This window comes from Erythrolamprus reginae, chromosome 3 (assembly GCF_031021105.1).
Source record: "Erythrolamprus reginae isolate rEryReg1 chromosome 3, rEryReg1.hap1, whole genome shotgun sequence".
Taxonomy (NCBI): Eukaryota; Metazoa; Chordata; class Lepidosauria; order Squamata; family Dipsadidae; genus Erythrolamprus; species Erythrolamprus reginae.
In genome coordinates this window covers 55153123-55178622 of record NC_091952.1, presented here as the reverse complement: position 1 = coordinate 55178622, position 25500 = coordinate 55153123, and the positions used below count along the sequence as shown (strand labels likewise).

At 39.0% G+C, this 25500-nt stretch overlaps 1 protein-coding gene across 27 annotated transcripts in view; it reads left to right on the top strand.

Moving 5' to 3' along the window:
• Positions 1 to 25500, top strand: part of LOC139163957 (biorientation of chromosomes in cell division protein 1-like 1) — a 102164-nt gene that overhangs the window by 49355 nt on the left and 27309 nt on the right. For 8 of the 27 annotated variants that reach the window (XM_070745347.1, XM_070745369.1, XM_070745357.1 and 5 more), the window contains 20 exons: positions 1378 to 1521; positions 3700 to 3804; positions 4947 to 5069; positions 6604 to 6711; positions 7450 to 7593; positions 8905 to 9009; positions 9685 to 9807; positions 11402 to 11557; positions 13045 to 13149; positions 14745 to 14852; positions 16314 to 16457; positions 16630 to 16773; positions 17195 to 17338; positions 18399 to 18542; positions 18716 to 18859; positions 19244 to 19351; positions 21461 to 21930; positions 22977 to 23128; positions 24035 to 24090; positions 25295 to 25399. In XM_070745347.1, the coding sequence (XP_070601448.1) occupies positions 1378 to 1521; positions 3700 to 3804; positions 4947 to 5069; positions 6604 to 6711; positions 7450 to 7593; positions 8905 to 9009; positions 9685 to 9807; positions 11402 to 11557; positions 13045 to 13149; positions 14745 to 14852; positions 16314 to 16457; positions 16630 to 16773; positions 17195 to 17338; positions 18399 to 18542; positions 18716 to 18859; positions 19244 to 19351; positions 21461 to 21930; positions 22977 to 23128; positions 24035 to 24090; positions 25295 to 25399 (2832 nt within the window). The remainder of the gene's footprint in view (positions 1 to 1377; positions 1522 to 3699; positions 3805 to 4946; positions 5070 to 6603; positions 6712 to 7449; positions 7594 to 8904; positions 9010 to 9684; positions 9808 to 11401; positions 11558 to 13044; positions 13150 to 14744; positions 14853 to 16313; positions 16458 to 16629; positions 16774 to 17194; positions 17339 to 18398; positions 18543 to 18715; positions 18860 to 19243; positions 19352 to 21460; positions 21931 to 22976; positions 23129 to 24034; positions 24091 to 25294; positions 25400 to 25500) is intronic. The other 19 variants (XM_070745352.1, XM_070745354.1, XM_070745372.1 and 16 more) reach the window with 17 other exon arrangements.

The window sequence follows — 25500 nt, the reverse complement described above, 5'->3', positions numbered from 1 at the left end:
GGTCGTAAATCCCTTTTTGAGGGAGTGAGGCAAGACTTTGGAATGGTCACTAAAAAATGGTCATAAATCAATGACTCCTTGCATTCTGCAAGATGAAGGCTGCCACAAAGGAAAACCTGCTGACTCACTCAACCCTATGAATCTCATTAAATGAGACATCTATCAGCACACTTGCTTCTGATCATGAATAATAAACAGGATGCTTGTATCCTGACAAAGCATTTATTTATTTATGTATTCATTCATTCATTCATTCATTCATTCATTCATTCATTCATTCGCTCCAAGTCTTCAGAGAGGGGCGGCATACAAATCTAATTAATAATAATAATAATAATAATAATAATAATATTAATAATATTATTAATAATAATAAAAATCAATCATTCATTCATTCATTTATTGTATTTATATGCCGCCCCTCTCTGAGGGCTTTGGGGCAGCTTACCACATATAAAAGAAAAACAATACAACGCACGCGTCCTAAATCCAATTAATTTCAGCTCCCTCCAGAGATTCGCACTGCCCCCACCCTTCTCGCCTTTCGCAATAGTCTTAAGACTCATTTATGTCGCCAGGCATTGGGGCAGTTAGATCAAGCTCCCCCTGACTACCAAATGTGATGTGTGGTTGTGACTGAGTTGGTTGACTGTTTTTAATATAGTGGGCTCTTAGCCTATAGTTTTAATTAATTAGATTTGTGTACACGTTGTTGTATATTGTACCCTGTGAGCCGCACCGAGTCTTCGGAGAAGGGCGGCATACAAGTCTAATAAATAAATAAGTAAGTAAGTAAGTAAGTAAGTAAATAAATAGATAAATATTATTATTATTATTATTATTATATTCCTTAAGGCTTTTAGGTTCAAAAATGTTCAGTTCTTTAAAAGTAAGTTCTTGTATCTTGAATTGGATTTGAAAACAAGTAGCTAATCAATGCTGCCTTAAAACTGGTCCACCTGCTTCTTGTCTGTGTGACTAGAGGTTTAGTTACTGCATACACTTCTGTGCATATTATAAGCTTCAAGGATTTCCAGGAATAGTCATAGTATAGGAATAACACAAGGAAGAGGAGGGGGAGCAGGGAAGGGAATTCTGTTCAAATCATTATTCATATTCAAATATATGGAAAGTTGATCAGCTTTAATTTTTTTAACACTTTTAGCATATTAGTGACTGGTTGATAATATAATTTCCATAGAAAATGTCTCAAAAGTGGGTCATACATATTGAAGTTTTATGCATTGGTGATTTCGGTTTAAATTGAGAGGGGATTCTCTTTTCCTAGTAAAATGACAGATTTTGTTCTGTTGGGGGGGGGGGGCAAGGTTTGCTTTTAAAATCTTTTCCACGTTCTAATCTAAATAAATACTGCAGGTCCAACTGAAAGATAGTCAGCTGGATGAAGTGCCTCCTACCCAGACTGACTCTGTTGCATCTCCTAAAGCTGTTGCAGAAGAAAAATCATCATCTGGAATTACAAAAATCTCTCCTCACACCCAGAATCAAGATATTGTGTTGGTATGGACCATTTCTTGCTTTTATATGTTCTTTTGATGAGATTCCCTGTGATAACATGGGGCTACCTTTGAAAAGTATTTGAAAACTTCAGATCGTGCAGAATGCGGCCGCAAGAGCTATCGTGGGGTTACCAAGGTTCGCCCACGTCTCTCCAACACTTTGTGGCTTGCATTGGCTGCCGATCAGTTTCCGGTCGCAATTCAAAGTGTTGGTTATGACCTTTAAAGCCCTACATGGCATCGGACCAGAATACCTCCGGAACCGTCTTCTGCCGCATGAACCCCAGTGGCCGATAAGGTCCCACAGAGTTGGCCTTCTCCGGGTCCTGTCGACTAAACCAGTGTTTTTCAACCAGTGTGCCGCAAGACATGGTCAGGTGTGCCGCGAAGCTCAGAGAGAGAAAGCAAGCAAGAGAGAGAGAAAAAAAGAGAAAGCAAGCAAGAGAGAGAGAAAGCAAGCAAGAGAGAGAGCGAGTGAGCGAGAAAGAGAACAAGAGAGAGAGAAAGAAAGCAAGAGAAAGAACAAGAGAAAGAAAGCAAGAGAGAGAGCAAGAGAGAGAAAGAAAGAGAGGGAGGGAAGGAGAGAGAGAGAGGAGAGAGAGAGAAAAACATAGAGGGAGGTAAGGAGGGAGAGAAAGAGAGCAAAAAAGAGAGGAAGGAAGGAAGAGAAAGAAAGAGGGATGGAGAGAGAGAAAGAAAGAGGAAGGAAGGGAGAGAGAATTTTTTTGTCCAAACTTTTTTTAGGCCACCCCCGCCCCGCTCAATGTGCCCCAGGGTTTCGTAAATGTAAAAAATGTGCCGCGGCTCAAAAAAGGTTGAAAATCACTGGACTAAACAATATCGTCTGGCGGGCCCCAGGGGAAGAGCCTTCTCTGTCGCGGCCCCAGCCCTCTGGAATCAACTCCCCCCAAAGATCAGAACTGCCCCCACCCTCCTTGTCTTTCGCAAATTTCTTAAGACCCACCTATATCGCCAGGCATGGGGGAATTGAGACATCTCCCCCAGGCTTTTATAGTTTTATGTATAGTATGCGTGTGTTGCATGGTTTTTAAATGATGGGTTTTTTAGATGCTTTTTTTTAACATTAGATTTTTTTACATTGTCACACTGTTTTATTATTGTTGTGAGCCACCTTCGGAGAGGGGCGGCATACAAATCTAATAAATTATTATTATTATTATTATTATTATTATTATTATTATAACACTGTTGTGGTGTCTCATTAACTCTACTTACATATTTCTTTGATTTTGTGCTATGAGTATTTGTACTTTGCTTTATTTTCTCAGTGTTTCTGACAAAATTATTTAACGTCTTGCAGATACGGAGTAGAATAAACATTATAACTTTCTGATTCCCAAAAATCTATTTGATTTTTAGCATCTACTACCGTAGTATACATCTTCATTTTCTTTAGAAGAAGATTTCTGATCTGCAGGTGTAATTTAGTAAGGAATATACTGTGTCTAGAATTTGAACAACAGTATTCCTTAATATTGGATTAGTCATTGTTTAATTTATGTTAAGCTTAAAACTTGCACCTTCCAAAGTTATGGTTGAAAAATGCCTGATATATAGAACTTAAATAATACAAAATTATAATTAAGTTGTTGTTATCTAGTGATACTTAAGATTCATGGCTATTTATTTTCTTGCACGATTAACACAAATAATATTATGTGTAACTGTGTAACAACTTCAAGAATCTTATAAGAATAGAATAGAATATAGTGTTCCCTCGATTTTCGCTGTGGTTGTGTTCCGAGACCGCCCGCGAAAGTCAAATTTCCGCGAAGTAGAGATGTGGAAGTAAATACACCATTTTTGGCTATGGGCAGTATCCCAAGCCTTCCCTTAACACTTTAAACCCCTAAACTGCAATTTCCCATTCCCTTAGCAACCATTTAGATTATTACTCACCATGTTTATTTATTAAAGTTTATTTAAAAAAATATTTATTAAAGACAGATGAAAGTTTGGCGATGACATATAACGACATAGGGCAGGAAAAATTGTGGTATAGGGAAAAAACTCACAAAGTATTTTTTAAATTAATATTTTTGAAAAACCGTGGTATAGACTTTTTGCGAAATTCGAACCTGCGAAAATTGAGGGAACACTGTACTACAGTACTTCCCTTTGGATCCTGACACAATCTTTTCTCCTTCTGGGCCTGTAGAATGAAAAGGAAGTAAGAGAAAGCAGACAAGTGGTGCAACCTAAGGTATTAGTAATTAAAAAGAAAAAAAGAGCAACACCAAGAACTGAAAAAAAGGTTTTGAAGGTAATTTATAATAAAAATTTCCAGATACTATGTGAAATATCTTAGTTATATACATGCTTTCGATTCTGTGAACATTCATATGTATGCATAGACATCTGTGGGGAGTAAAGGAGAATATTGTCACATGTCGTAATGTTTTCCCAGGAATGATGAGATTAAGTACTTCTGTAAGTTTGCACTTTTTGTTTTTCACTGGTCTGTGTTTGTGAGGCTGGTTATTTTGTTTGTTCCCTTGTAAGAATATTCAGATTGCCATGATTTGAAATAATCCCTGGGTGGGCAGTCTTAATACAGATTTCTAATGAAGAACTAACTTTACTGAACTAGTTTGAACAACAAATTCCTTTAATTATATTGAAAAACACATTTGCCAGGTCTGTTTCAAAGAAAAGTAGTTGAAGCTTTGTGATGAATATTTGAGCTAATTTTTAATATGGGTAGTAGTAAATATTTATTACTTTGATGTATTAATAAACCAGTTATTTAAATGATTAAAATATTTTCATATCTTTTTTATAATTGCTATTGAGGCATAGTGGAAAATACATTATTTGCAAAATCATTTTGTGGTTGTTGCCATAGTTCCCTCTAAGCTGAGCAGTGAGCAATCGCTGACTTAAAAATCATCATCAACTCAGAGTTTTCCAAACCTGCCCAGAGGCCGAGAGGGAAAGAGTGAGAGGGAAGGAGAGAGAGAGGAAGAGAGGAAGAGAGAGAAACAGATAGAAAAAAGAGAGGAAGGAAAAGAACGGGAGTAAGGAAGAGAGAAAGAAAATCAAAATCTAGTTTGAAACTAGCTCAACTATTTAAGTGGCATTTTGATATTGATAGTAGCCCTATTATGAGCTCACTGTTATAGACGCACAGTACAGTATTTTATTTTGAAATTCTCTGAGGCAAAACAGGGTGGGTTTTTTGTTTGTTTGTTTGTTTGTTTGTTTGTTTGTTTGTTTATTATTTCTGTGCCGCCCAGTCCTAAAGGGACTGCCGCTCAGACACTATACTTTTCCGCCCACCCACCCAAAAAATTAGAGGGAACACTGGTTGTTGCATGTGTCTTTGAGGGATTGTCCCTTGTTTTATCTTTGGTCAATACCTGATTCTTCCCAATTCTCAAATTTCAATCTTTCTTTTCCCTTTAGCAGCAAGCCAGCCAGTCTGCACAAGATTCCAGCCATGTTTATTCATCCACAGCTACAAAAATACCATTCCTGTCAGACAATGCTGATGATGATCGGCCTGAGAGAAAAGAAGAACTTGAGCTGGTAATCAATTTTTTTTTTTAAATGCCACGGGACAAATTATTAAAAATCAGGAGTGTCCCGCAGGACATCTGGTCACCTTACTGTAGGAAGGGTTAACCCCAGAACATAGAAACTGGGTCGTAAATCCCTTTTTGAGGGAGTGAGGCAAGACTTTGGAATGGTCACTAAAAAATGGTCATAAATCAATGACTCCTTGCATTCTGCAAGGTGAAGGCTGCCAAAAAGGAAAACCTGCTGACTCACTCAACCCTATGAATCTCATTAAATGAGACATCTATCAGCACACTTGCTTCTGATCATGAATAATAAACAGGCTGCATGTATCCTGACAAAGCATTTATTTATTTATGTATTCATTCATTCATTCATTCACTCCAAGTCTTCAGAGAGGGGCGGCATACAAATCTAATTAATAATAATAATAATAATAATAATAATAATAATAATAATAATAAAAATCAATCATTCATTCATTCATTTATTGTATTTATATGCCGCCCCTCTCTGAGGGCTTGGGGCAGCTTACCACATATAAAAGAAAAACAATACAATGCACGCGTCCTAAATCCAATTAATTTCAGCTCCCTCCAGAGATTTGCACTGCCCCCACCCTCCTCACCTTTCGCAATAGTCTTAAGACTCATTTATGTCGCCAGGCATTGGGGCAGTTAGATCAAGCTCCCCCTGACTACCAAATGTGATGTGTGGTTGTGACTGAGTTGGTTGACTGTTTTTAATATAGTGGGCTCTTAGCCTATAGTTTTAATTAATTAGATTTGTGTACACGTTGTTGTATATTGTACCCTGTGAGCCGCCCCGAGTCTTCGGAGAAGGGCGGCATACAAGTCTAATAAATAAATAAATAAACAAACAAACAAACAAACAAATTAATTAATAAATAATAACTATTATTATTATTATTATTATTATTTAAACTAATCTAATCTAAAATCCCCAGTTACATTAAAAGTCAATCATTCCCACTCAAACAAAAACATACATGACATCTGTTGGCCAGGTGGCTGCTTTTTCCCTCCCCAGGCTCCAAGAAAGCCTCTGGAGTCTGTGAAGGGCAAAAAATGGGCCTATCGGGAAGTCAGGAAATATGGGAGCGGGAGGGGAGTGTCATACATCTGGGCAGGGCAGCATGGAGGTGTCACGCATTCACACATGAGGGGGCATTAAATTATGGGTGTGGGCACGCACACAAGCGTGATAGTACATGGAAGTGTGCTTTTGGCACCCAAGGAAAAAAAGGTTCGCCATCACTGGAGTAGACATCACTAAGAAAAGCTAGGATGGGATGGGGACTCCATTGTAGAACTACAGAGAAGGGATTCTTTTTACAGTTCCTGTTAGCAAAAAGGACATATGGGTATACATTATCCTTAATCAAATTTCAAGCACTTCGTTCTACAATTGTGTTTATTGTCTTGAATCCTAAATAACCTATCTGATCATTAAGTGCCAGAACAATAAAAGCAGAATATCTGTATATAATAAATATCCATCATGTGAGACTCTTCTGTTGCAGCCAAAGAAAACATTTAAGAAAGTGAAAAAACAGCCAGAAGATTCCAAGAAATTTGAACAGGACAAGGGAAATACTGCAACTTCAGTGGAGGAAGATAAATCATCCAAGGTAATAATAGGAAAAGATTTAAAATATTTGTGTAGTAAGATCATGAGCTTCCAAACCATAAACAGATGTTGGCAATGCTAATTTCTATACTTTGTCCTAAAACAGTGTTTTTCAACCTTGGAAATTTAAGATGTGTGGACTTCACATTTTAAATGCCTGGGCAAAGTTGATTTTAATTGGATGCATAAAAATATATGGAGAGATATTCCTTAAGGCTTTTAGGTTTAAAAATGTTCAGTTCTTTAAAAGTAAGTTCTTGTATCTTGAATTGGATTTGAAAACAAGTAGCTAATCAATGCTGCCTTAAAACTGGTCCACCTGCTTCTTGTCTGTGTGACTAGAGGTTTAGTTACTGCATACACTTCTGTGCATATTATAAGCTTCAAGGATTTCCAGGAATAGTCATAGTATAGGAATAACACAAGGAAGAGGAGGAGGAGAGGGAGCAGGGAAGGGAATTCTGTTCAAATCATTATTCATATTCAAATATATGGAAAGTTGATCAGCTTTAATTTTTTTAACACTTTTAGCATATTAGTGACTGGTTGATAATATAATTTCCATAGAAAATGTCTCAAAACTGGGTCATACATATTGAAGTTTTATGCATTGGTGATTTCGGTTTTAATTGAGAGGGGATTCTCTTTTCCTAGTAAAATGACAGATTTTGTTCTGGGTGGGTGGGCAAGGTTTGCTTTTAAAATCTTTTCCACGTTCTAATCTAAATAAATACTGCAGGTCCAACCGAAAGATAGTCAGCTGGATGAAGTGCCTCCTACCCAGACTGACTCTGTTGCATCTCCTAAAGCTGTTGCAGAAGAAAAATCATCATCTGGAATTACAAAAATCTCTCCTCACACCCAGAATCAAGATATTGTGTTGGTATGGACCATTTCTTGCTTTTATATGTTCTTTTGATGAGATTCCCTGTGATAACATCGGACTACCTTTGAAAAGTATTTGAAAACTTCAGATCGTGCAGAATGCGGCCGCAAGAGCTATCGTGGGGTTACCAAGGTTCACCCACGTCTCTCCAACACTCCGTGGCTGGCATTGGCTGCCGATCAGTTTCCGGTCGCAATTCAAAGTGTTGGTTATGACCTTTAAAGCCCTACATGGCATCGGACCAGAATACCTCCGGAACCGTCTTTTGCTGCATAAATCCCAGTGGCAGATAAGGTCCCACAGAGTTGGCCTTCTCTGGGTCCTGTCGACTAAACTATGTCGTCTGGCGGGCCCCAGGGGAAGAGCCTTCTCTGTGGCGGCATGGGCCCTCTGGAATCAACTCCCCCCAGAGATCAGAACTGCCCCCACCCTCCTTGTCTTTCGCAAATTACTTAAGACCCACTATATTGCTAGGCATGGGGGAATTGAGACATCTCCCCCAGGATTTTATAGTTTTATGTATGGCATGCGTGTGTTGCATGGTTTTTAAATTATGGGTTTTTTAGATGCTTTTTTTTAATATTAGATTTTTTTTTTTTTACACTGTCACACTGTTTTATTATTGTTGTGAGCCACCCTGAGTCTTCGGAGAGGGGCGGCATACAAATCTAATAAATTATTATTATTATTATTATTATTATTATTATTATTATTATAACACTGTTGTGTCTCATTAACTCTATTTGCATATTTCTTTGATTTTGTGCTATGAGTATTTGTACTTTGCTTTATTTTCTCAGTGTTTCTGACAAAATTATTTAACTTCTTGCAGATATGGAGTAGAATAAACATTATAACTTTCTGAGTCCCAAAAATCTATTTGATTTTTAGCATCTACTACCGTAATATACATCTTCATTTTCTTTAGAAGATTTCTGATCTGCAGGTGTAATTTAGTAAGGAATATACTGTGTCTAGAATTTGAACAACAGTATTCCTTAATATTGGATTAGTCATTGTTTAATTTATATTAAGCTTAAAACTTGCACCTTCCAAAGTTATAGTTGAAAAATGTCTGATATATAGAACTTAAATAATACAAAATTACAATTAAGTTGCTGTTATCTAGTGATACTTAAGATTCATAGCTATTTATTTTCTTCCATGATTAACACAAACAATATTATGTGTAACAACTTCAAGAATCTTATAAGAATAGAATAGAATAGAATAGAATAGAATAGAATAGAATACTACAGTACTTCCCTTTGGATCCTAACACAATCTTTTCTCCTTCCGGACCTGTAGAATGAAAAGGAAGTAAAAGAGAGCAGACAAGTGGTGGAACGTAAGGTACTAGTAATTAAAAAGAAAAAAAGAGCAACACCAAGGACTGAAAAAAAAGTTTTGAAGGTAATTTATAATACATATTTCTAGATGCTATGTGAAATATCTTAGTTATATACATGCTTTCGATTCTGTGAACATTCATATGTATGCATAGACATCTGTGGGGAGTAAAGGGGAATATTGTCACATGTCATAATGTTTTCCCAGGAATGATGAGATTAAGTACTTCTGTAAGTTTGCACTTTTTGTTTTTCACTGGTCTGTGTTTGTGAGGCTTGTTATTTTGTTTGTTCCTTGTAAGAGTATTCAGGTTGCCATGAATTGAAATAATCCCTGGGTGGGCAGTCTTAATACAGATTTCTAATGAAGAACTAACTTTATTGAACTAGTTTGAACAACAAATTCCTCTAATTATATTGAAAAACACATTTTCCAGGTCTGTTTCAAAGCAAAAGTGGTTGAAGCTTTGTGAAGTTTCTGTGGATATTTAAGCTAATTTTTAATATGGGTAGTAGTAAATATTTATTACTTTGATGTATTAATAAACCAGTTATTTAAATGATTAAAATGTTTTCATATCTTTTTTATAATTGCTATTGAAGAATAGTGGAAAATACATTATTTGCAAAATCATTTTGTGGTTGTTGCATGTGTCTTTGAGGGATTGTCCATTGTTTTATCTTTGGTCAATACCTGATTCTTCCCAATTCTCAAATTTCAATCTTCTTTCCCCTTTAGCAGCAAGCCAACCAGTCTGCACAAGATTCCAGCCACGTTTATTCATCCACAGCTGCAAAAATACCCTTCCTGTCAGACAATGCTGATGATGATCGGCCTGAGAGAAAAGAAGAACTTGAGCTGGTATTCAATTATTGTTTTTTAAAATGCCACGGGATGCGGGACAAATTATTAAAAATCAGAAGTGTCCCCCCAAAAACGGAACATCTGGTCACCTTATTTTAGGAAGGGTTAACCCCAGAACTTAGAAACTGGGTCGTAAATCCCTTCTTGAGGAAGTGGGGCATGACTTTTGAATGGTCACTAAAAATGGTCATAAATCAATGACTCCTTGCATTCTGCAAGGTGAAGGCTGCCAAAAAGGAAAACCTGCTGACTCACTCAACCCTTTGAATCTCATTAAATGAGACATCTATCAGCACACTTGCTTCTGATCATGAATAATAAACAGGCTGCATGTATCCTGACAAAGCATTTATTTATTTATTTATTTATTCATTCATTCATTCACTCCAAGTCTTCAGAGAAAGGCGGCATACAAATCTAATAAATAATAATAATTTTTTAAAAATCATTCGTTCATTCATTCATTCATTCATTCATTCATTCATTCATTCATCCATTCATCCATTTATTGTATTTATATGCCGCCCCGCTCTGAGGGCTTTGGGGCTGCTTACAACATATAAAAGAAAAACAATACAATGCACGCGTCCTAAATCCAATTAATTTCAGCTCCCTCCAGAGATTTGCACTGCCCCCACCCTCCTCACCTTTCGCAATAATCTTAAGACTCATTTATGTCACCAGGCATTGGGGAAATTGGATCACGCTCCCCCTGACTACCAAATGTGATGTGTGGTTGTGACTGAGTTGGTTGACTGTTTTTAATATAGTGGGATCTTAGCCTATAGTTTTAATTACCCGCCCCGAGTCTTCGGAGAGGGGCGGCATACAAATCCAAATAATAATAATAAATAATAAATTAATTAGATTTGTGTACACATTGTTTTATATTGTACCCTGTGAGCCACCCCGAGTCTTCGGGAAAGGGCAGCATACAAGTTTAATAAATAATAATAATAATAATAATAATTTAAATTAATCTAATCTAAAAACCCCAGTTACATTAAAAGCCAATCATTCCCACTCAAACAACAAACATACATAACATCTGTTGGCCAGGGGGCTGCTTTTTCCCTCCCCAGGCTCCAAGAAAGCCTCTGGAGTCTGTGAAGGGCAAAAAATGGGCCTACCGGGAAGTCAGTAAATATGGGAGCGGGAGGGGAGTGTCATACACCTGGGCAGGGCAGCATGGGTGGGTCACACATTCATACATGAGGGGGCATTAAATTATGGGTGTGGGCACCCACACAAGCATGATAGTGCACGGAAGTGTGCTTTTGGCACCCAAGGAAAAAAAGGTTTGCCATCACTGGAGTAGAGCATTCTGATCCAAGTGGGATCATAATTAGAATACCAACTAAAGTTGAACAAAGGTTTCCTTCCTTTAACCACAACTTCTAGCTTCTGTTCAAGCAAGAGTTTTCCATCCAGGAGGGCCTCAAATTCTATATGGGTAAAAAGGAAAAAAAGAATTTCCAGATAGTAATGTACCCTGTGGTATAGAAATTATTTTTCTTCAAGTCTTTGTTAGCATTAAATTGGTTCTTATCCCCCCCCCTCCTTTTAAAACAAAACAACTCTTCAAAACAAGCGCAACTTCAGCTTCAAGCTGAAAGATTGGGAGACCACTGAAGATCTTCTCAGTCAGACTGTCTCTATTTTGTCTCCTGGAGTATCAACAGAAGATAAAACATCATCTTGTAGCGTGAAAGTCCTTCAAAACATTGAGGAGAAAGATTCTGTATTGGTACGAATGCTTCCTTTCTTTTGCTAAGGAATTGTTTTTTTCATGACAACTTAGTCTAAATAAGTAACACAACTTTTCTTGTCGTCAGAGATGTGTGCGTTACATTATGTGCAAAAAAATCTGGGAGTACTTGTGTAAGTTTGCACTTTTTGTTTTTCACTGGTCTGTGTTTGTGAGGCTGGTTATTTTGTTTGTTTCCTTGTAAAAGTATTCAGATGTTCTTTTGATGAGATTCCCTGTGATAACATGGGGTTACCTTTGAAAAGTGTTCAGAAACTTCATATCGTGCAGAATTTGGCCGTGAGAGATATCGTGGGGTTACCTAAGTTCGCCCACGTCCCTCCAACACTCCGTGGCTTGCATTGGCTGCCGATCAGTTTCCAATCGCAATTCAAATGTTGGTTATGACCTTTAAAGCCCTACATGGCATCGGACCAGAATACCTCCGGAACTGTCTTCTGCCGCATGAATCCCAGCGGCTGATAAGGTCCCACAGAGTTGGCCTTCTCCGGGTCCTGTCGACTAAACAGTGTCGTCTGGCGGGCCCCAGGGGAAGAGCCTTCTCTGTGGCGGCACCGGCCCTTTGGAATAAACTCCCCCCAGAGATCAGAACTGCCCCCACCCTCCTTGTCTTTCGCAAATTACTTAAGACCCACCTATATCGCCAGGCATGGGGGAATTGAGACATCTCTCCTAGGCTTTTATAGTTTTATGTATGGTATGCGTGTGTTGCATGGTTTTTAAATGATTGGTTTTTAGATGCTTTTTTAAATATTAGATTTTTTTACATTGTCACAGTGTTTTATTATTGTTGTGAGCCACCCGAGTCTTTGGAGAGGGGCGGCATACAAATCTAATAAATTATTATTATTATTATTATTATTATAACACTGTTGTTGTGTCTCATTAACTCTACTTGCATATTTCTTTGATTTTGTGCTATGAGTATTTGTACTTTGCTTTATTTTCTCAGCGTTTCTGACAAAATTATTTAACTTCCTGCAGATATGGAGTAGAATAAACATTATAACTTTCTGATTCCCAAAAATCTATTTGATTTTTAGCATCTACTACCGTAATACACATCTTATTTATTTTCTTTAGAAGACGATTTCTGATCTGCAGGTGTAATTTAGTAAGGAATATACTGTGTCTAGAATTTGAACAACAGTATTTCTTAGTATTGGATTAGTCATTGTTTAATTTATATTAAGCTTAAAACTTGCATCTTCCAAAGTTATGGTTGAAAAATGCCTGATATATAGAACTTAAATAATACAAAATTATAATTACGGTATGTTGTTATCTAGTGATACTTAAGATTCATAGCTATTTATTTTCTTCCATGATTAACACAAACAATATTATGTGTAACTGTGTAACAACTTCAAGAATCTTATAAGAATAGAATAGAATAGAATAGAATAGAATACTACAGTACTTCCATTTGGATCCTGACACAATCTTTTCTCCTTCCGGACCTGTAGAATGAAAAGGAAGTAAAAGAGAGCAGACAAGTGGTGGAACGTAAGGTATTAGTAATTAAAAAGAAAAAAAGAGCAACACCAAGGACTGAAAAAAAAGTTTTGAAGGTAATTTATAATACATATTTCTAGATGCTATGTGAAATATCTTAGTTATATACATGCTTTTGATTGTGTGAACATTCATATGTATGCGTAGACATCTGTGGGGAGTAAAGGAGAATATTGTCACATGTCGTAATGTTTTCCCAGGAATGATGAGATTAAGTACTTCTGTAAGTTTGCACTTTTTGTTTTTCACTGGTCTCTGTTTGTGAGGCTGATTGTTTTGTTTGTTCCCTTGTAAGAGTATTCGGATTGTCATGATTTGAAATAATCCCTGGGTGGGCAGTCTTAATACAGATTTCTAACTAAGAACTAACTTTACTGAACTAGTTTGAACAACAAATTCCTTTAATTATATTGAAAAACACATTTGCCAGGTCTGTTTCAAAGAAAAGTAGTTGAAGCTTTGTGATGAATATTTGAGCTAATTTTTAATATGGGTAGTAGTAAATATTTATTACTTTGATGTATTAATAAACCAGTTATTTAAATCAGAGGTCCCCAACCTTTTTAGCACCAGGGACCGGCTTTAAGTTAGACGAGTTTTCCACGGCCCGGTTGGGGGGGGGGGGGCTTTGGTCATATGGGGGTGGGGTTATGGAGGGGTGGAGCTTAGTGACACAGCCCTCCACACTTCTCCACAGGGCGGGGAGAATCAGGAGGCTCCTTTGGCGGCTGGGGGCTGCCTGGCTTTGTGATTTTGGCTGGGGGGGAGTTAGGAAGGTCCTACTTCTCCCCCCCAGCCAAAAATTCAAAGCCTATCTGCTGGATACGGGCGATGAGTGGGACAGAGCGGCGCGGAAGCCTCTTGCAGCAGCTGCCACAGCCACCGGCTTCGGCACCGTTCGTCCCGCCCATCGCCCGTATCCAGCAGAAGCTGCTGCCCGAGTGCTCTTGGCCGGCGGGATTTAAAGTGCTGGGGTGGGGGGTGTCCCAGCGGGAGGTGAAGCACTGGGGTGGGGGGGCTGTCAGGACACCCCCACCCCAGCACTTTGAATCCCGCCGGCCAAGAGCACTCGGGCAGCAGCTTCTGCTGGATACGGGCGATGGGCGGGACGAACGGCGCCGAAGCCGGTGGCTGTGGCAGCTGCTGCAAGAGGCTTCCGCGCCGCTCTGTCCCACTCATCGCCCGTATCCAGCAGATAGGCTTTGAATTTTTGGCTGGGGGGGGAGAAGTAGGACCTTCCTAACTCCCCCCCCAGCCAAAATCACAAAGCCAGGCAGCCCCCAGCCGCCAAAGGAGCCTCCTGATTCTCCCCACCCTGTGGAGAAGTGTGGAGGGCTGCGTCACCGCCCGACGCCCCACCCCGTCCTGCATAATGTTCTCTGCCGGGAGGGCAGCGCCGCCGCGGACCGGCTGAAAACCCCCAACGGCCCGGTCCCGGTCCGCGGACCGGCGGTTGGGGACCTCTGATTTAAATGATTAAAATATTTTTGTATCTTTTAGAATTGCTTTTGAAGAATAGTGGAAAATACATTATTTGCAAAATCATTTTGCAGTTGTTGCATGTGTCTTTGAGGGATTGTGCCTTGTTTTATCTATGGTCAATACCTGATTCTTCCCAATTCTCAAATTTCAATCTTTCTTTTTCCTGTAACAGCAAGCCAGCCAGTCTGCACAAGATTCCAGCCACGGTATAAAAATACCGTTCCTGTCAGATAATGCTGATGATGATCAGCCTGAGAGAAGAGAAGAACTTGAATTGGTATTAAATTATTGTTTTCTTCTTGCTGCATAAATATTAATTTTAAACATGAACTCCGAGTCTACGGAAAGGGGCGGCATACAAATCTAATCTAATAAAATAAATAAATTAGAAATTACAGTGATGCCTCTACCTACAAACGCCTCTATTTACGAACTTTTCTAGATAAGAACTGGGTGTTCAAGATTTTTTTGCCCCTTCTCAAGAACCATTTTCCACTTACAAACCCGAGCCTCCGAAACTGTAACCAGAAAAGGAGGGGAGAAGCCTCTGTGGGGCCTCTCTAGGAATCTCTTGGGAGGAAACAGGGCCGGAAAAGGCAGGGAGAAGCCTCCGTGGGGCCTCTCTAGGAATCTCCTGGAAGGAAACAGGGCGAGAAAAGGCGGGGAGAAGCCTCTGTGGGGCCTCTCTAGGAATCTCCTGGAAGGAAACAGGACCAGAAAAGGTGGGGAGAAGCCTCCATGAGGCCTCTCTACTGGAAGGAAACAGGACCAGAAAAGGTGGGGAGAAGCCTCCATGAGGCCTCTCTAGGAATCTCCTGGAAGGAAACAGGGCCAGAAAAGGCGGGGAGAAGCCTCTGTGAGGCCTCTCTAGGAATCTCCTGGGAGGAAACAGGGGCTCCACCCTCCCTGTGGTTTCCCCAATCGCAGACATTATTTGCTTTTACATTGATTCCTATGGGAAAAATTGCTGCTTCTTACAAACTTTTCTACTTAAGAACCTGGTCATGGAATGAATTAAGTTCGTAAGCAGAAGTTCCACTGTACATTCTGCTGCTGTTGTATTTCTGCATCACTTGTACCTAGATTTCTAAGTGAGAGATCTCCCTTGAACTATACCAATGAATACTGTATTTGTTGAATCAGAATATTGCTGGGAGGGTCCTTGGAGGTTTCTAGTCCAACCCCCCTGCCCAAACAGTGATGGTGAAACATTTTCGGTTCGTGTGAGGGGCAGGAAGGGCCTGTGCCTGTGTGTCTACACCCATCACTCCATGCAAGCCCCCCATGCCTGTGCACATGCCCCCCACTCCCACCATGTGATGCGCACCCTGTTTTTTCTACTATTTCCTCCTGTTGCCAATTCCGGCCTGATCCATATTTTTCATCATGAAAGCAACATACTGTTTTGACAAACACTGTAAGGCTTTTGCAGAAGTTATTTGATCAGAGAAGACCCAAAACCATTAGTTTGTAGACCAGCTGGTTATTTTATTATGAAAGGCATAATAGTCAGCTTTGCATTCCCGTTAGCCTCTGCAGAAGGCACCCGAACCAGATGTTTCACTCTAGGGAAGAATTGTATGTAGTTGAGATTGAAAGCATTCATTCAGGAATTGAAAGGGGGTGAACAATGATCCTCAAAATGAGCCAACTGATGATCCAGGTCTGTGTAGTAACAGATCCATTCATTCTGCTTCCCAAAATATTCTAATTCTGCTTTTGTTTTAAATTGACGTAGACTGAAACTTCGGCCAAGCAGAATGATACCGATGACTCTCAAGCTCATGTTGTTGCTCCAGCTCTTGATTCTTCCAACCTTGCAAATACACCTATTGATGTTTACTCTGAGCCTGTGCTAGTCAGAGAGAAAAATAATGAACTGGTAAGAATGGGAAAAATCTTTTTATATATTTGCCTTGGAAATAAAAGTACATTCGATTTGGAAACTGGAATTTATTTGGGACTACAGGAATTTTGGTTGTTCAATTCTTTTTATGTCCCAAAATCTGCTTCCCAAAATGTTCTAATATCGATTTTGTTTTAAATTGACATAGACTGAAACTTCAGCCCAGCAGAACGATACAGTTGACTCTCAAGCTTATATTGTCACTTCAGTTATTGATTCTTCCAACCTTCCAAATACCCTCAGTGATATTCATTGTGAGTCTGTGCTAGTGAGTGGGAAAGATACTGGACTGGTAAGAACGGGAAACCCTCTGCATATATTTTCTTTGGAAATATACATACATATACAAGTGCAAATATAAGAGCCTTGTTGGCGCAGTGGTTAGAGTGTAGTACTGCAGGCTACTTCTGCTGATCACCAGCTGCCAGCAGTTTGGCAGATCAAATCTCTGTAAGCTCAAGGTTGACTCAGCCTTCCATCCTTCCAAGGTCAGTAAAAGGAGGAGCCAAATTGTTGGGGGGCAGTATGCTTACTTTCTGTAAATTGCTTAGAGAGGGTTGTAAAGCACTGTGAAGCGGTATCTAAATCTAAATTCAATTTGGAATCTGGACTTTATTTATGACTACAGGAATTTTGGTTGTTCAATTCTTTTTATGCCCCAAAATCTGCTTCCCAAAATGTTCTAATCTTGATTTTGTTTTAAATTGACATAGACTGAAACGTCAGCCAAGCAGAACGATACCGATGAATCTCAAGCTTATGTTGTTACTTCAGTTTTTGATTCTTCCAATCTTCCAAATATCCTCAATGATATTCCCTATGAGCATGTGCTAGTGATAGGAATAGATACTGGACTGGTAAGAATGGGAAATCCATCTGCATATATTTTCTTTGGAAATATAAGTACATACAAATACAGTGGTACCTCGTGATACGAACCCGTCGCCATACGAAACATGGACTCCAGGAAGGACGTCTTCGTGACGTCAAAGCTCTGCCCATGGAATTCCCTATTGGGATTCCCCACCTGCGTTTGAGCCTCCTGACCGGCCTGACAGCTCCGCGGCTCTTTTGAAAAGCTGACAGCCGGGCGGCGGGGCTTCTTAGCGGCCTCCTGAACCCGAACGCCCACCCCGAACTTTTGCCGAACCTCTGGGTTCGGCGTTCGGGAGAATGCCGAGAAACCCCCCGGCTGTTTCAAAAGGCGACAGCCGGTCGGCGGGGCTCCTTGGCGGCCTCCTGAACACCGAACCCGGAAGTTCGGCAAAAGTTCGGGTTTGGCGTTCTGGTTTGGGAGGACGCCGAGAAGCCCCCTGGCTGTTTCAAAAGGCGACAGCCGAGCAGCGGGGCTTCTCGGCGGCCACCCGAACCCGAACTTTTGCCAAACTTCCGGGTTCGGCATTGGGAGAACGCTGAGATGCACCCGGCTGTTTCAAAAGGTGACAGCCAGGCGGCAGCGGTTTTTTGCATTTTTTTTCTTGCACACATTAATTCATTTTACATTGTTTCCTATGGGAAACAATGTTTCGTCTTACGAACTTTTCACCTTACGAACCTCCTCCAGGGAACCAATTAAGTTCGTAAGATGAGGTATTACTGTATAAGTGCCTCGGTGGCACAGTGGTTAGAGTGCAGTACTGCAGGCTATTTCTGCTGATCACCAGCTGCCAACAGTTTGGCAGATCAAATCTCAGTAGGCTCAAGGTTGACTCAGCCTTCCATCTTTCCAAGGTCAGTAACATGAGGACCCAGATTGTTGGGGGCAATGTGAAGTGGTATCTAAATCTAAATCTAAATTCAATTTGGAAACTGGAATTTATTTGGGACTACAGGAATTTTGGTTGTTCAATTCTTTTTATGTCCCAAAATCTGCTTCCCAAAATGTTCTAATATCGATTTTGTTTTAATTTGACATAGACTGAAACTTCAGCCACTCAGAATGATACCGATGACTCTCAAGCTTATGTTGTTGCTCCAGTTCTTGATTCTTCCAACCTTCCAATTTCCCCCATTGATGTTCACTGTGAGCCTGTGCTAGTCAGAGAAAAAGATAATGAATTGGTAAGAATTGGAAAAAATCTTTGTATGTGTTTTTCTTGGAAATATAAGCAAGTTTAATTTGGAATCTGGAATTTATTTGTGACTACAGGAGTTTTGGTTGTTCAGTTCCTCTTATGTCTCAAAATCTGCTTCCCAAAAGGCTCTAATCTCGATTTTGTTTTAAATTGGTGCAGATTGAAACTTCAGTCAAGAAGAAGGATACAGATGATTCTCAAGCTTGTGCTGTTGTTCCAGCTCTTGATTCTTCCACCCTTCCAAATACCCTCAATGATATTCGCTGTGTACCTGTGCTAATGGGAAGAAAAGTTATTGGATTGGTAAGAATGGGAATATTTGCATATTTTTTCTTGAAAATATAGATAGGTCCAATTTTGAATTTATGTGTGACTCTAGTTGTTGTTGTTCACTTCCTTTTATGTCAAAAAGTCCCCAAGAAAGATAATTCCCTGGGAATTAGTTGAAGTTTAAACATATATGGAAGGCATCAAACTATAAAAGATTACTCTGTGTGTCCCCCACTTCCATTTGTTGTCCTATTCCACGTGTTTTATTTCATTTATCTCTAGTCATACATTTAGGAAGCTGCTTCTTTTCATTCATTCATTCACTTGTTCAATCATTCATATATTCTCCGTCAAATACAAATAACTCAAGGCAGTGAACATATCCAACACAACTCCTTCCTATTTTCCCCTCAACAGCAGGCTGAAAACCAGAGAGCATGGGCACCCGAAGATTATCAGGAGCCACCCTGGAGTGTGAACCAAGCTGACCAGTATTTCAAAGTGTCAGAATGTTACAAAGATTCAGTAAGTTGATTCTGATCATAATGAAAATAATTGTTAGTAAGGTGTGTATGTATGGAGGGGGACGAGGAGGAGGTGTGGGATATGAGTGAAGAGCGGATTAAGGTTATAGAAAGGAGAAAAAGTTGCTTCCAAAAAAAGGACCTAAGCCAGGGGTCCCCAAACTTTTACACAGGGGGCCAGTTCACTGTCCCTTGGACTGTTGGAGGGCCGGACTATAAAAAAAACTATGAACAAATCCCTATGCACACTGCACATACATTATTTTAAAGTAAAAAATAAAATGGGAACATACTATTTAGAGAGGGGAAGAAGTCTGAAATTCATATATGTTTATGTTTTGTTTTTAATTTTCTTTTGTTAACATCTGATTGGCTATACAAGGTTTTCTTGGCTTATTAGAAAAATGTATAAAGAAAGAAGGAAGCACTTTGGCATAATGCTTAATAAGTTAGAAATATAATTGGTGGTGTACTTTTTGAAGGAACATTAAGGAGGGAATTTAATTAAAAGAAAATGAATGTAACTGGATGACAAAATCAGAAAAAAAATTAGCAACTTTTTTGATGATTGATATTAGTTACTAACAAAATACTGCATTTTATTCATGGAAAATTGGATGGTACACTGTGTTGTAGAATGTATGTTAAGAGAACAAATTTAAAAAAAATTATCCTCCTCCCAAAACAGTCCTTCCTTCCTCTGTCCCTCCATTCATTTCATCCTTCCTTCCTTCCTTCCTTCCTTCCTTCCTTCCTTCCTTCCTTCTTCCTTCCATTTCTCTCTCCTACCTTCCTTCCTTCCTTCATTCCTTTCCACTTCTCTTTCCCTCCCTCCCTCTCTTTCCCTTTTCTTTTTTTCTCTCTCTCTCACAAAAACCTCTGTGCCCCGCCATGCACCTCGGGGGGTGGGGGGTGGGAGAGGCTCTGCCGCGAATGCCCAAATTATCAATCTGTATTTAAAGTACGCTTAACGTTTAACAAAGCCAATGTCTAAAAAATATGAGAGAATTCTTGAAAAATGAGAGGACTCCAAATAAGAAGGTGTTTTTTTAATGAGGGTGGTTTTTTTTATCCCCACAAAATATCTTGTGAGAAAGCTTTTTAAATTTAACACAGAGCTGAGACCCATGTAACGTGATCAATATTAAAAAGTCTAAGCAGGCAGGATGAATGAACTTGAGGGGATGCGTCTCTGTCTCTCTCTCTGCTGAAAAAAATGAGACTCCCCGCAAATCAACTTATGGGAAAGGTGGAGAGAGGGCGAGGTGACAGCTCCGGTGTAGGCACAAGTCTACGCCCGCCGTTTTTTCCCCAAGGGCGCTGCTTCTGCGTGCAGGTGGCAAGGCCATCCAACCGCTGCCTCTTGTTTCTAGGGGTTTTTTTTTGCTTCCTGTTTCTTCCTAGCGGCGGGAAGAATATTGGCAGGAGTGGGTGGGGCGTGGTCCCCGGACACAGCAGGAGGAGCCGGGCGGGGCTCAGAGCCCATGTTGGTTTCTCCCGGCCGACAGCAGATCATCTGTCAGGCAGGAGAAACTGTGCTGGCTCTACTGCACAGAGTTTGAAAAACCTGCACGGACTTTGTTTTTTACCTGCGTGGCCGCGCAAACACACAGGCTAGAGGGAACAGTGGCCAGGAGCACAGGATGTGGATGCATCCTGTGCTCCTGTCGCTCACCCACAGGCTGGATAAATGGCCTCAGTGGGCCGCATGTGGCCCGCAGGCCGTAGTTTGGGGACCCCTGCTTTAAGGCATCTCCAACTTGATCCCCTCTAGATATTTATACTAATCCTATAGTTCACGTAGTCTGTTATTTTGAAAAAATTAGGGGATGATCTCACTATGTCTCAGAATAGAAAAAAAGAGAATTGTTGTGCTCTGTGATTAAAGTTAAACTTGAAATATGGGAAAAAACCATAACATGTTTTGCTTTTTTAAATTATATAGTGGAACTAGATAGCATTCATAGGCCAGGAAGCTAAGAGATTAACATTTTAGCTTAGAGTTTAGTATTAATGATGCTTTGAATTTTTATAAATACTTCTGAGTTTGAAATGGAAAAAGATGAATTTCTCTTCAATTCTTTATCGGATGGTTTCATTCTCTTTTCAGGTGTCTACTACTATTTCTTCTAATGAAAAACATAATATTGAAAGCCTGGTAAAATCCAAGTCTAGTTCTCCCAAGATTCATCACATCATCAGTTCCAAGCATTCTAGTATAAATCAGACCTCAAGAGACCTCAAGAGCCGAAGTCCAAGATCTTACGTCAGGCAAGAGTATAGCTCAAGATCTTCTGGCAAGCAAAACCTGTCCACTGAAAGACAGGACAGAAGTTCAAAATTATCCTGTAGGCGAGAACATAGCTCAGGATCTTCCCACAAACAAGAAGACTCTCCTCAAAGAGAAAAGCATATATCAAAATCTCCTTACAGACAAGAACAGTCTTCTCAGAAACGGGACTGTAGCCCAAAAACGTCTCTCAAGAAAGAACATGGTGTGAAGTCAATGTCCAAGCGAAAGCATAGTTCAAATTCTCCTCCAAAAAGGAAACAAAGTTCAAAATCTCAGAAGCTGGATAGGTACTTTGGATAGCTAATTGTATTTTTTTAAGGAATCAGGCAAGTAAGAAAAGGTAGGACCACATGAATAGGACAAATTAAGAAAAGGACCATGGAAAAACAGGAATTCTCATAACAAAAAGGAAATAGTCAGCTCTTAAAGAATGCTTTAGTGGGCCTCAGATTGAGATACAGACATTTCCACATAGGCACCAGTTTGCCATCAGACTTTTTCTTTCTTTCTTTCTTTCTTTCTTTCTTTCTTTCTTTCTTTCTTTCTTTCTTTCCTTCCTTCCTTCCTTCCTTCCTTTATTTCTTGGATCCTTGGAACAAACTTCCAGCAGACGTGGTTGGTAAATCCACAGTAACTGAATTTAAACATGCCTGGGATAAACATATATCCATTGTAAGATAAAATACAGGAAATAGTATAAGGGCAGGCTAGATGGACCATGAGGTCTTTTTCTGCCGTCAGTCTTCTATGTTTCTATGTTCTTTCTTTCTTTCTTTCTTTTTTTCTTTCTTTCTTTCTTTCTTTCTTTCTTTCTTCCTTTCTTCCTTCCTTCCTTCCTTTCCTTCCTTCCTTCCCTCCTTCCTTCTTTCCTTCCTTCCTTCCTTCCTTTTCTTTCTGCTTCATCCATGAATCCTCACTGCATTTTCTCCTCCCCATTGAGCCATTAGTGCTTCATTCAGGTGACATGTCTTTAGCCAGTGAATATTTATTTATTTATTTATTTATTTTTGTTTGTTTGTTTGTTTGTTTTTTCCAATACACAATAATACACAATTAAGGTTATAGAGGATACACTCGAGTAAAATATATTAAAGAAAGAATAGAAGAGAAAATATAGGAATAAAATATATCAATGAGAGAATGGAAGAAAAGATATAGGGATAGAAGAGAAGATATATGTTTTTAGTTTGTGAGAATAAGATTTAATCTTACATTCTTAACCAGTATTTTAAGTTTTAAATGCGATATACAGTATTGGTTGAGTCAGATTCCTGAGGTTGAATTGAGGCAGAAGGTTTCTGCCACTCAAGTGAGCCCTTTTTCCCCACTTCAGGTGGAAAGAGAAAAAGTTGGGAAGAAGTTGTTGCTGCCGTTGCTATTGCCACTGTCAACACAGCTGCAGTCCATACCAAGAGAATTTGTGGCAGAGATGTTGCTCTCCTTCTTACTTAACTTGTAAGATAGAACACCTCCGTGTTCCCAAAGGTTTGCTTTTCCTGAGGATTTTATATCAGAAATAGTTCATAATGTGGCATATTCTGTTCTCCTTGAAGGGACTGAGTTTTTGTACCTTTTAGGATAGCAAATTATTGTGGGTTAGCCTTTTCTCTAAAATTCAACCAGAGGTTTTAATAGCTTATTTTCTTTATGTGATCTCCAAAAGGAAAACTATGGTGGAGCTTAGTATTAAGTTAATGGAAGTGGCTAATGAGATGCCTATGGGAAGCCCAAAAACTATCAAGCAAATTGAAAGGCATGTGCCATGAGTTTATTGAAGTGCATTTCAATGTTGGCAGGAAAACTACATCTTGTAATGAATTCAATAGATTGACTGTGAACTTTTTGTGAAGAAATGCTTCCTTCCATGAGAATATGATTATATTTTGGAAACTGACTTGGTAAATTAAGAATGAAGCCAATAGTTGACCTCTGTTGAATATATTCAATATTTTTGGGTAGAGATTTCCAAAATTATATGGAAGGATATATGACTTCAATTGAACTTAATTTAATTTATACTGTGCCTTTTACAAATAACTCAAGGTGGTAAACATATACAACATACTGTACCTTCCTCCTCTATTTCCCCCACAACAACAACCCTGTGAGTTGAGTTGGGTTAGGCTGAGAGATAGTGACTGACCTAAAGTCACCCATTCAAAGGTGGGATTTGAATTTGGTGTCTCCTGTTTTCTAGCACAGTGCCTTAACCACTATACCAACCTGGTTCTATATCAGTATTATGTTAATATTATATCATATCATATCATATCATTCTTATATTGTTTTTTCCTTCATTATTTGCATTTATATTGTTTTGGTCTTGGAATAGAAAATCAAGCATCTCTCTGAAGGAAATAATCTGTTTCTGATTTTGTTTTTATTTCACAGAAGTAAAAAATGTCTATGAAATGCCAAACCACCTTTGTCCCAGGAAGTCACCTGAGGTAAGAGAATTTTTATTTTTATATCTTTTTATCTTTTTATATTATTATTTTTATATTTTTATATTATTTTTATATTTTTATATTTATTTTTATATCTTTATATTTATTTTTATATTTTTCTTGATTGATTGATTTGATTTGATTTATATGCCGCCCCTCTCCAAGAACTCAGGGCTGCTTACAACATATAGAAGAAAACAATACAAATATCCTAAATCCAGTTAATTTAGACTATTTAATCTAAAAACCCCAGGAACATTAAAAGTCAGTCATTCCCATTCAAACAACAGACATACATCGGCCAGGGGGATAGAGTCTAAGGGCCGTAAGCCTGGTGGCCTAGATTAGTCTTCAGACTCTTGCGGAAGGTGAGGAGGGTGGGTGCAGTGCGAATCTCTGTGGGGAACTGATTCCAGAAGGCCGGAGGCTCTTCCCCTAGGCTGCCAAGCGATATTGTCTAGTTGACAGGACCTGGAGAAGCCCGATTCTGTGGGACCTAACCAGTTGCTGGTTCTCATGTGGCATATGGTTTTAATATGGTTTTATTCTGCTACTGACCAAGCTGGATGAGGGTGAAGGGAAACTAGTAAATTATATCATACCAGAAGAGATGATGAAAGTGTATTCCAATTTCTTCCATTTTCCTTACACTTTTATGCAAATAATTAGGTTAAACTGGTCATTTCAATATAATCTGTAGGTGAACATATGCTGCCTAATTTCCATAGTTACATAGTTAACATCATATTTTTCTGCTAATCTAAATACAAACTTGCTACTTATGTGCAGTTGTTTAGGAAAAACGGGTGTGTGGGTACAAAAGTCTGAACACCCTTTAAAATAGCATCTTTTTTGGGAGAAGTATTAGCTTCTGAGCATTTCTTATAGCCAGTTAAGTGTCTTTGAAATGTTTATGTTTATCTTTGTTTTGTGTTTTTTTCTTTTTTTTACTATTTTTCCTTTCAGAACTATGAAAGTCTTCTAGCTCTGAAGCATACAATTTAACCAGTGATATCTAATTTTTTTCATACAGCTAAATATCTTCTAAATTTTATTTATTTATCTTCACAGGACAATAAATGTCTGTGAAAAATACACTCCTCCATTATTTTTTTTTAAAAGACAAGTGGCTTTCTGGTATTATCTCAGTACAGTACTTCCCTTTTGGATCCTGACACAATCTTTTCTCTTTCTGGCCCTGTAGAATGAAAAGGAAATAAGAGAGAGCAGAGAGGTGGTGGAACCTAATGTAGTAGTAACTGAAAAGAAAAAAAGAGCAACACTAAGGACTGAAAGAAAAGCTTTGAAGGTAATTTATAATACATACTGTATTTCCAAATGCTATATGAAATATCTTAATTATATACATGTTTTTGATTGTGTGAACATTCATATGTATGCATAGACATC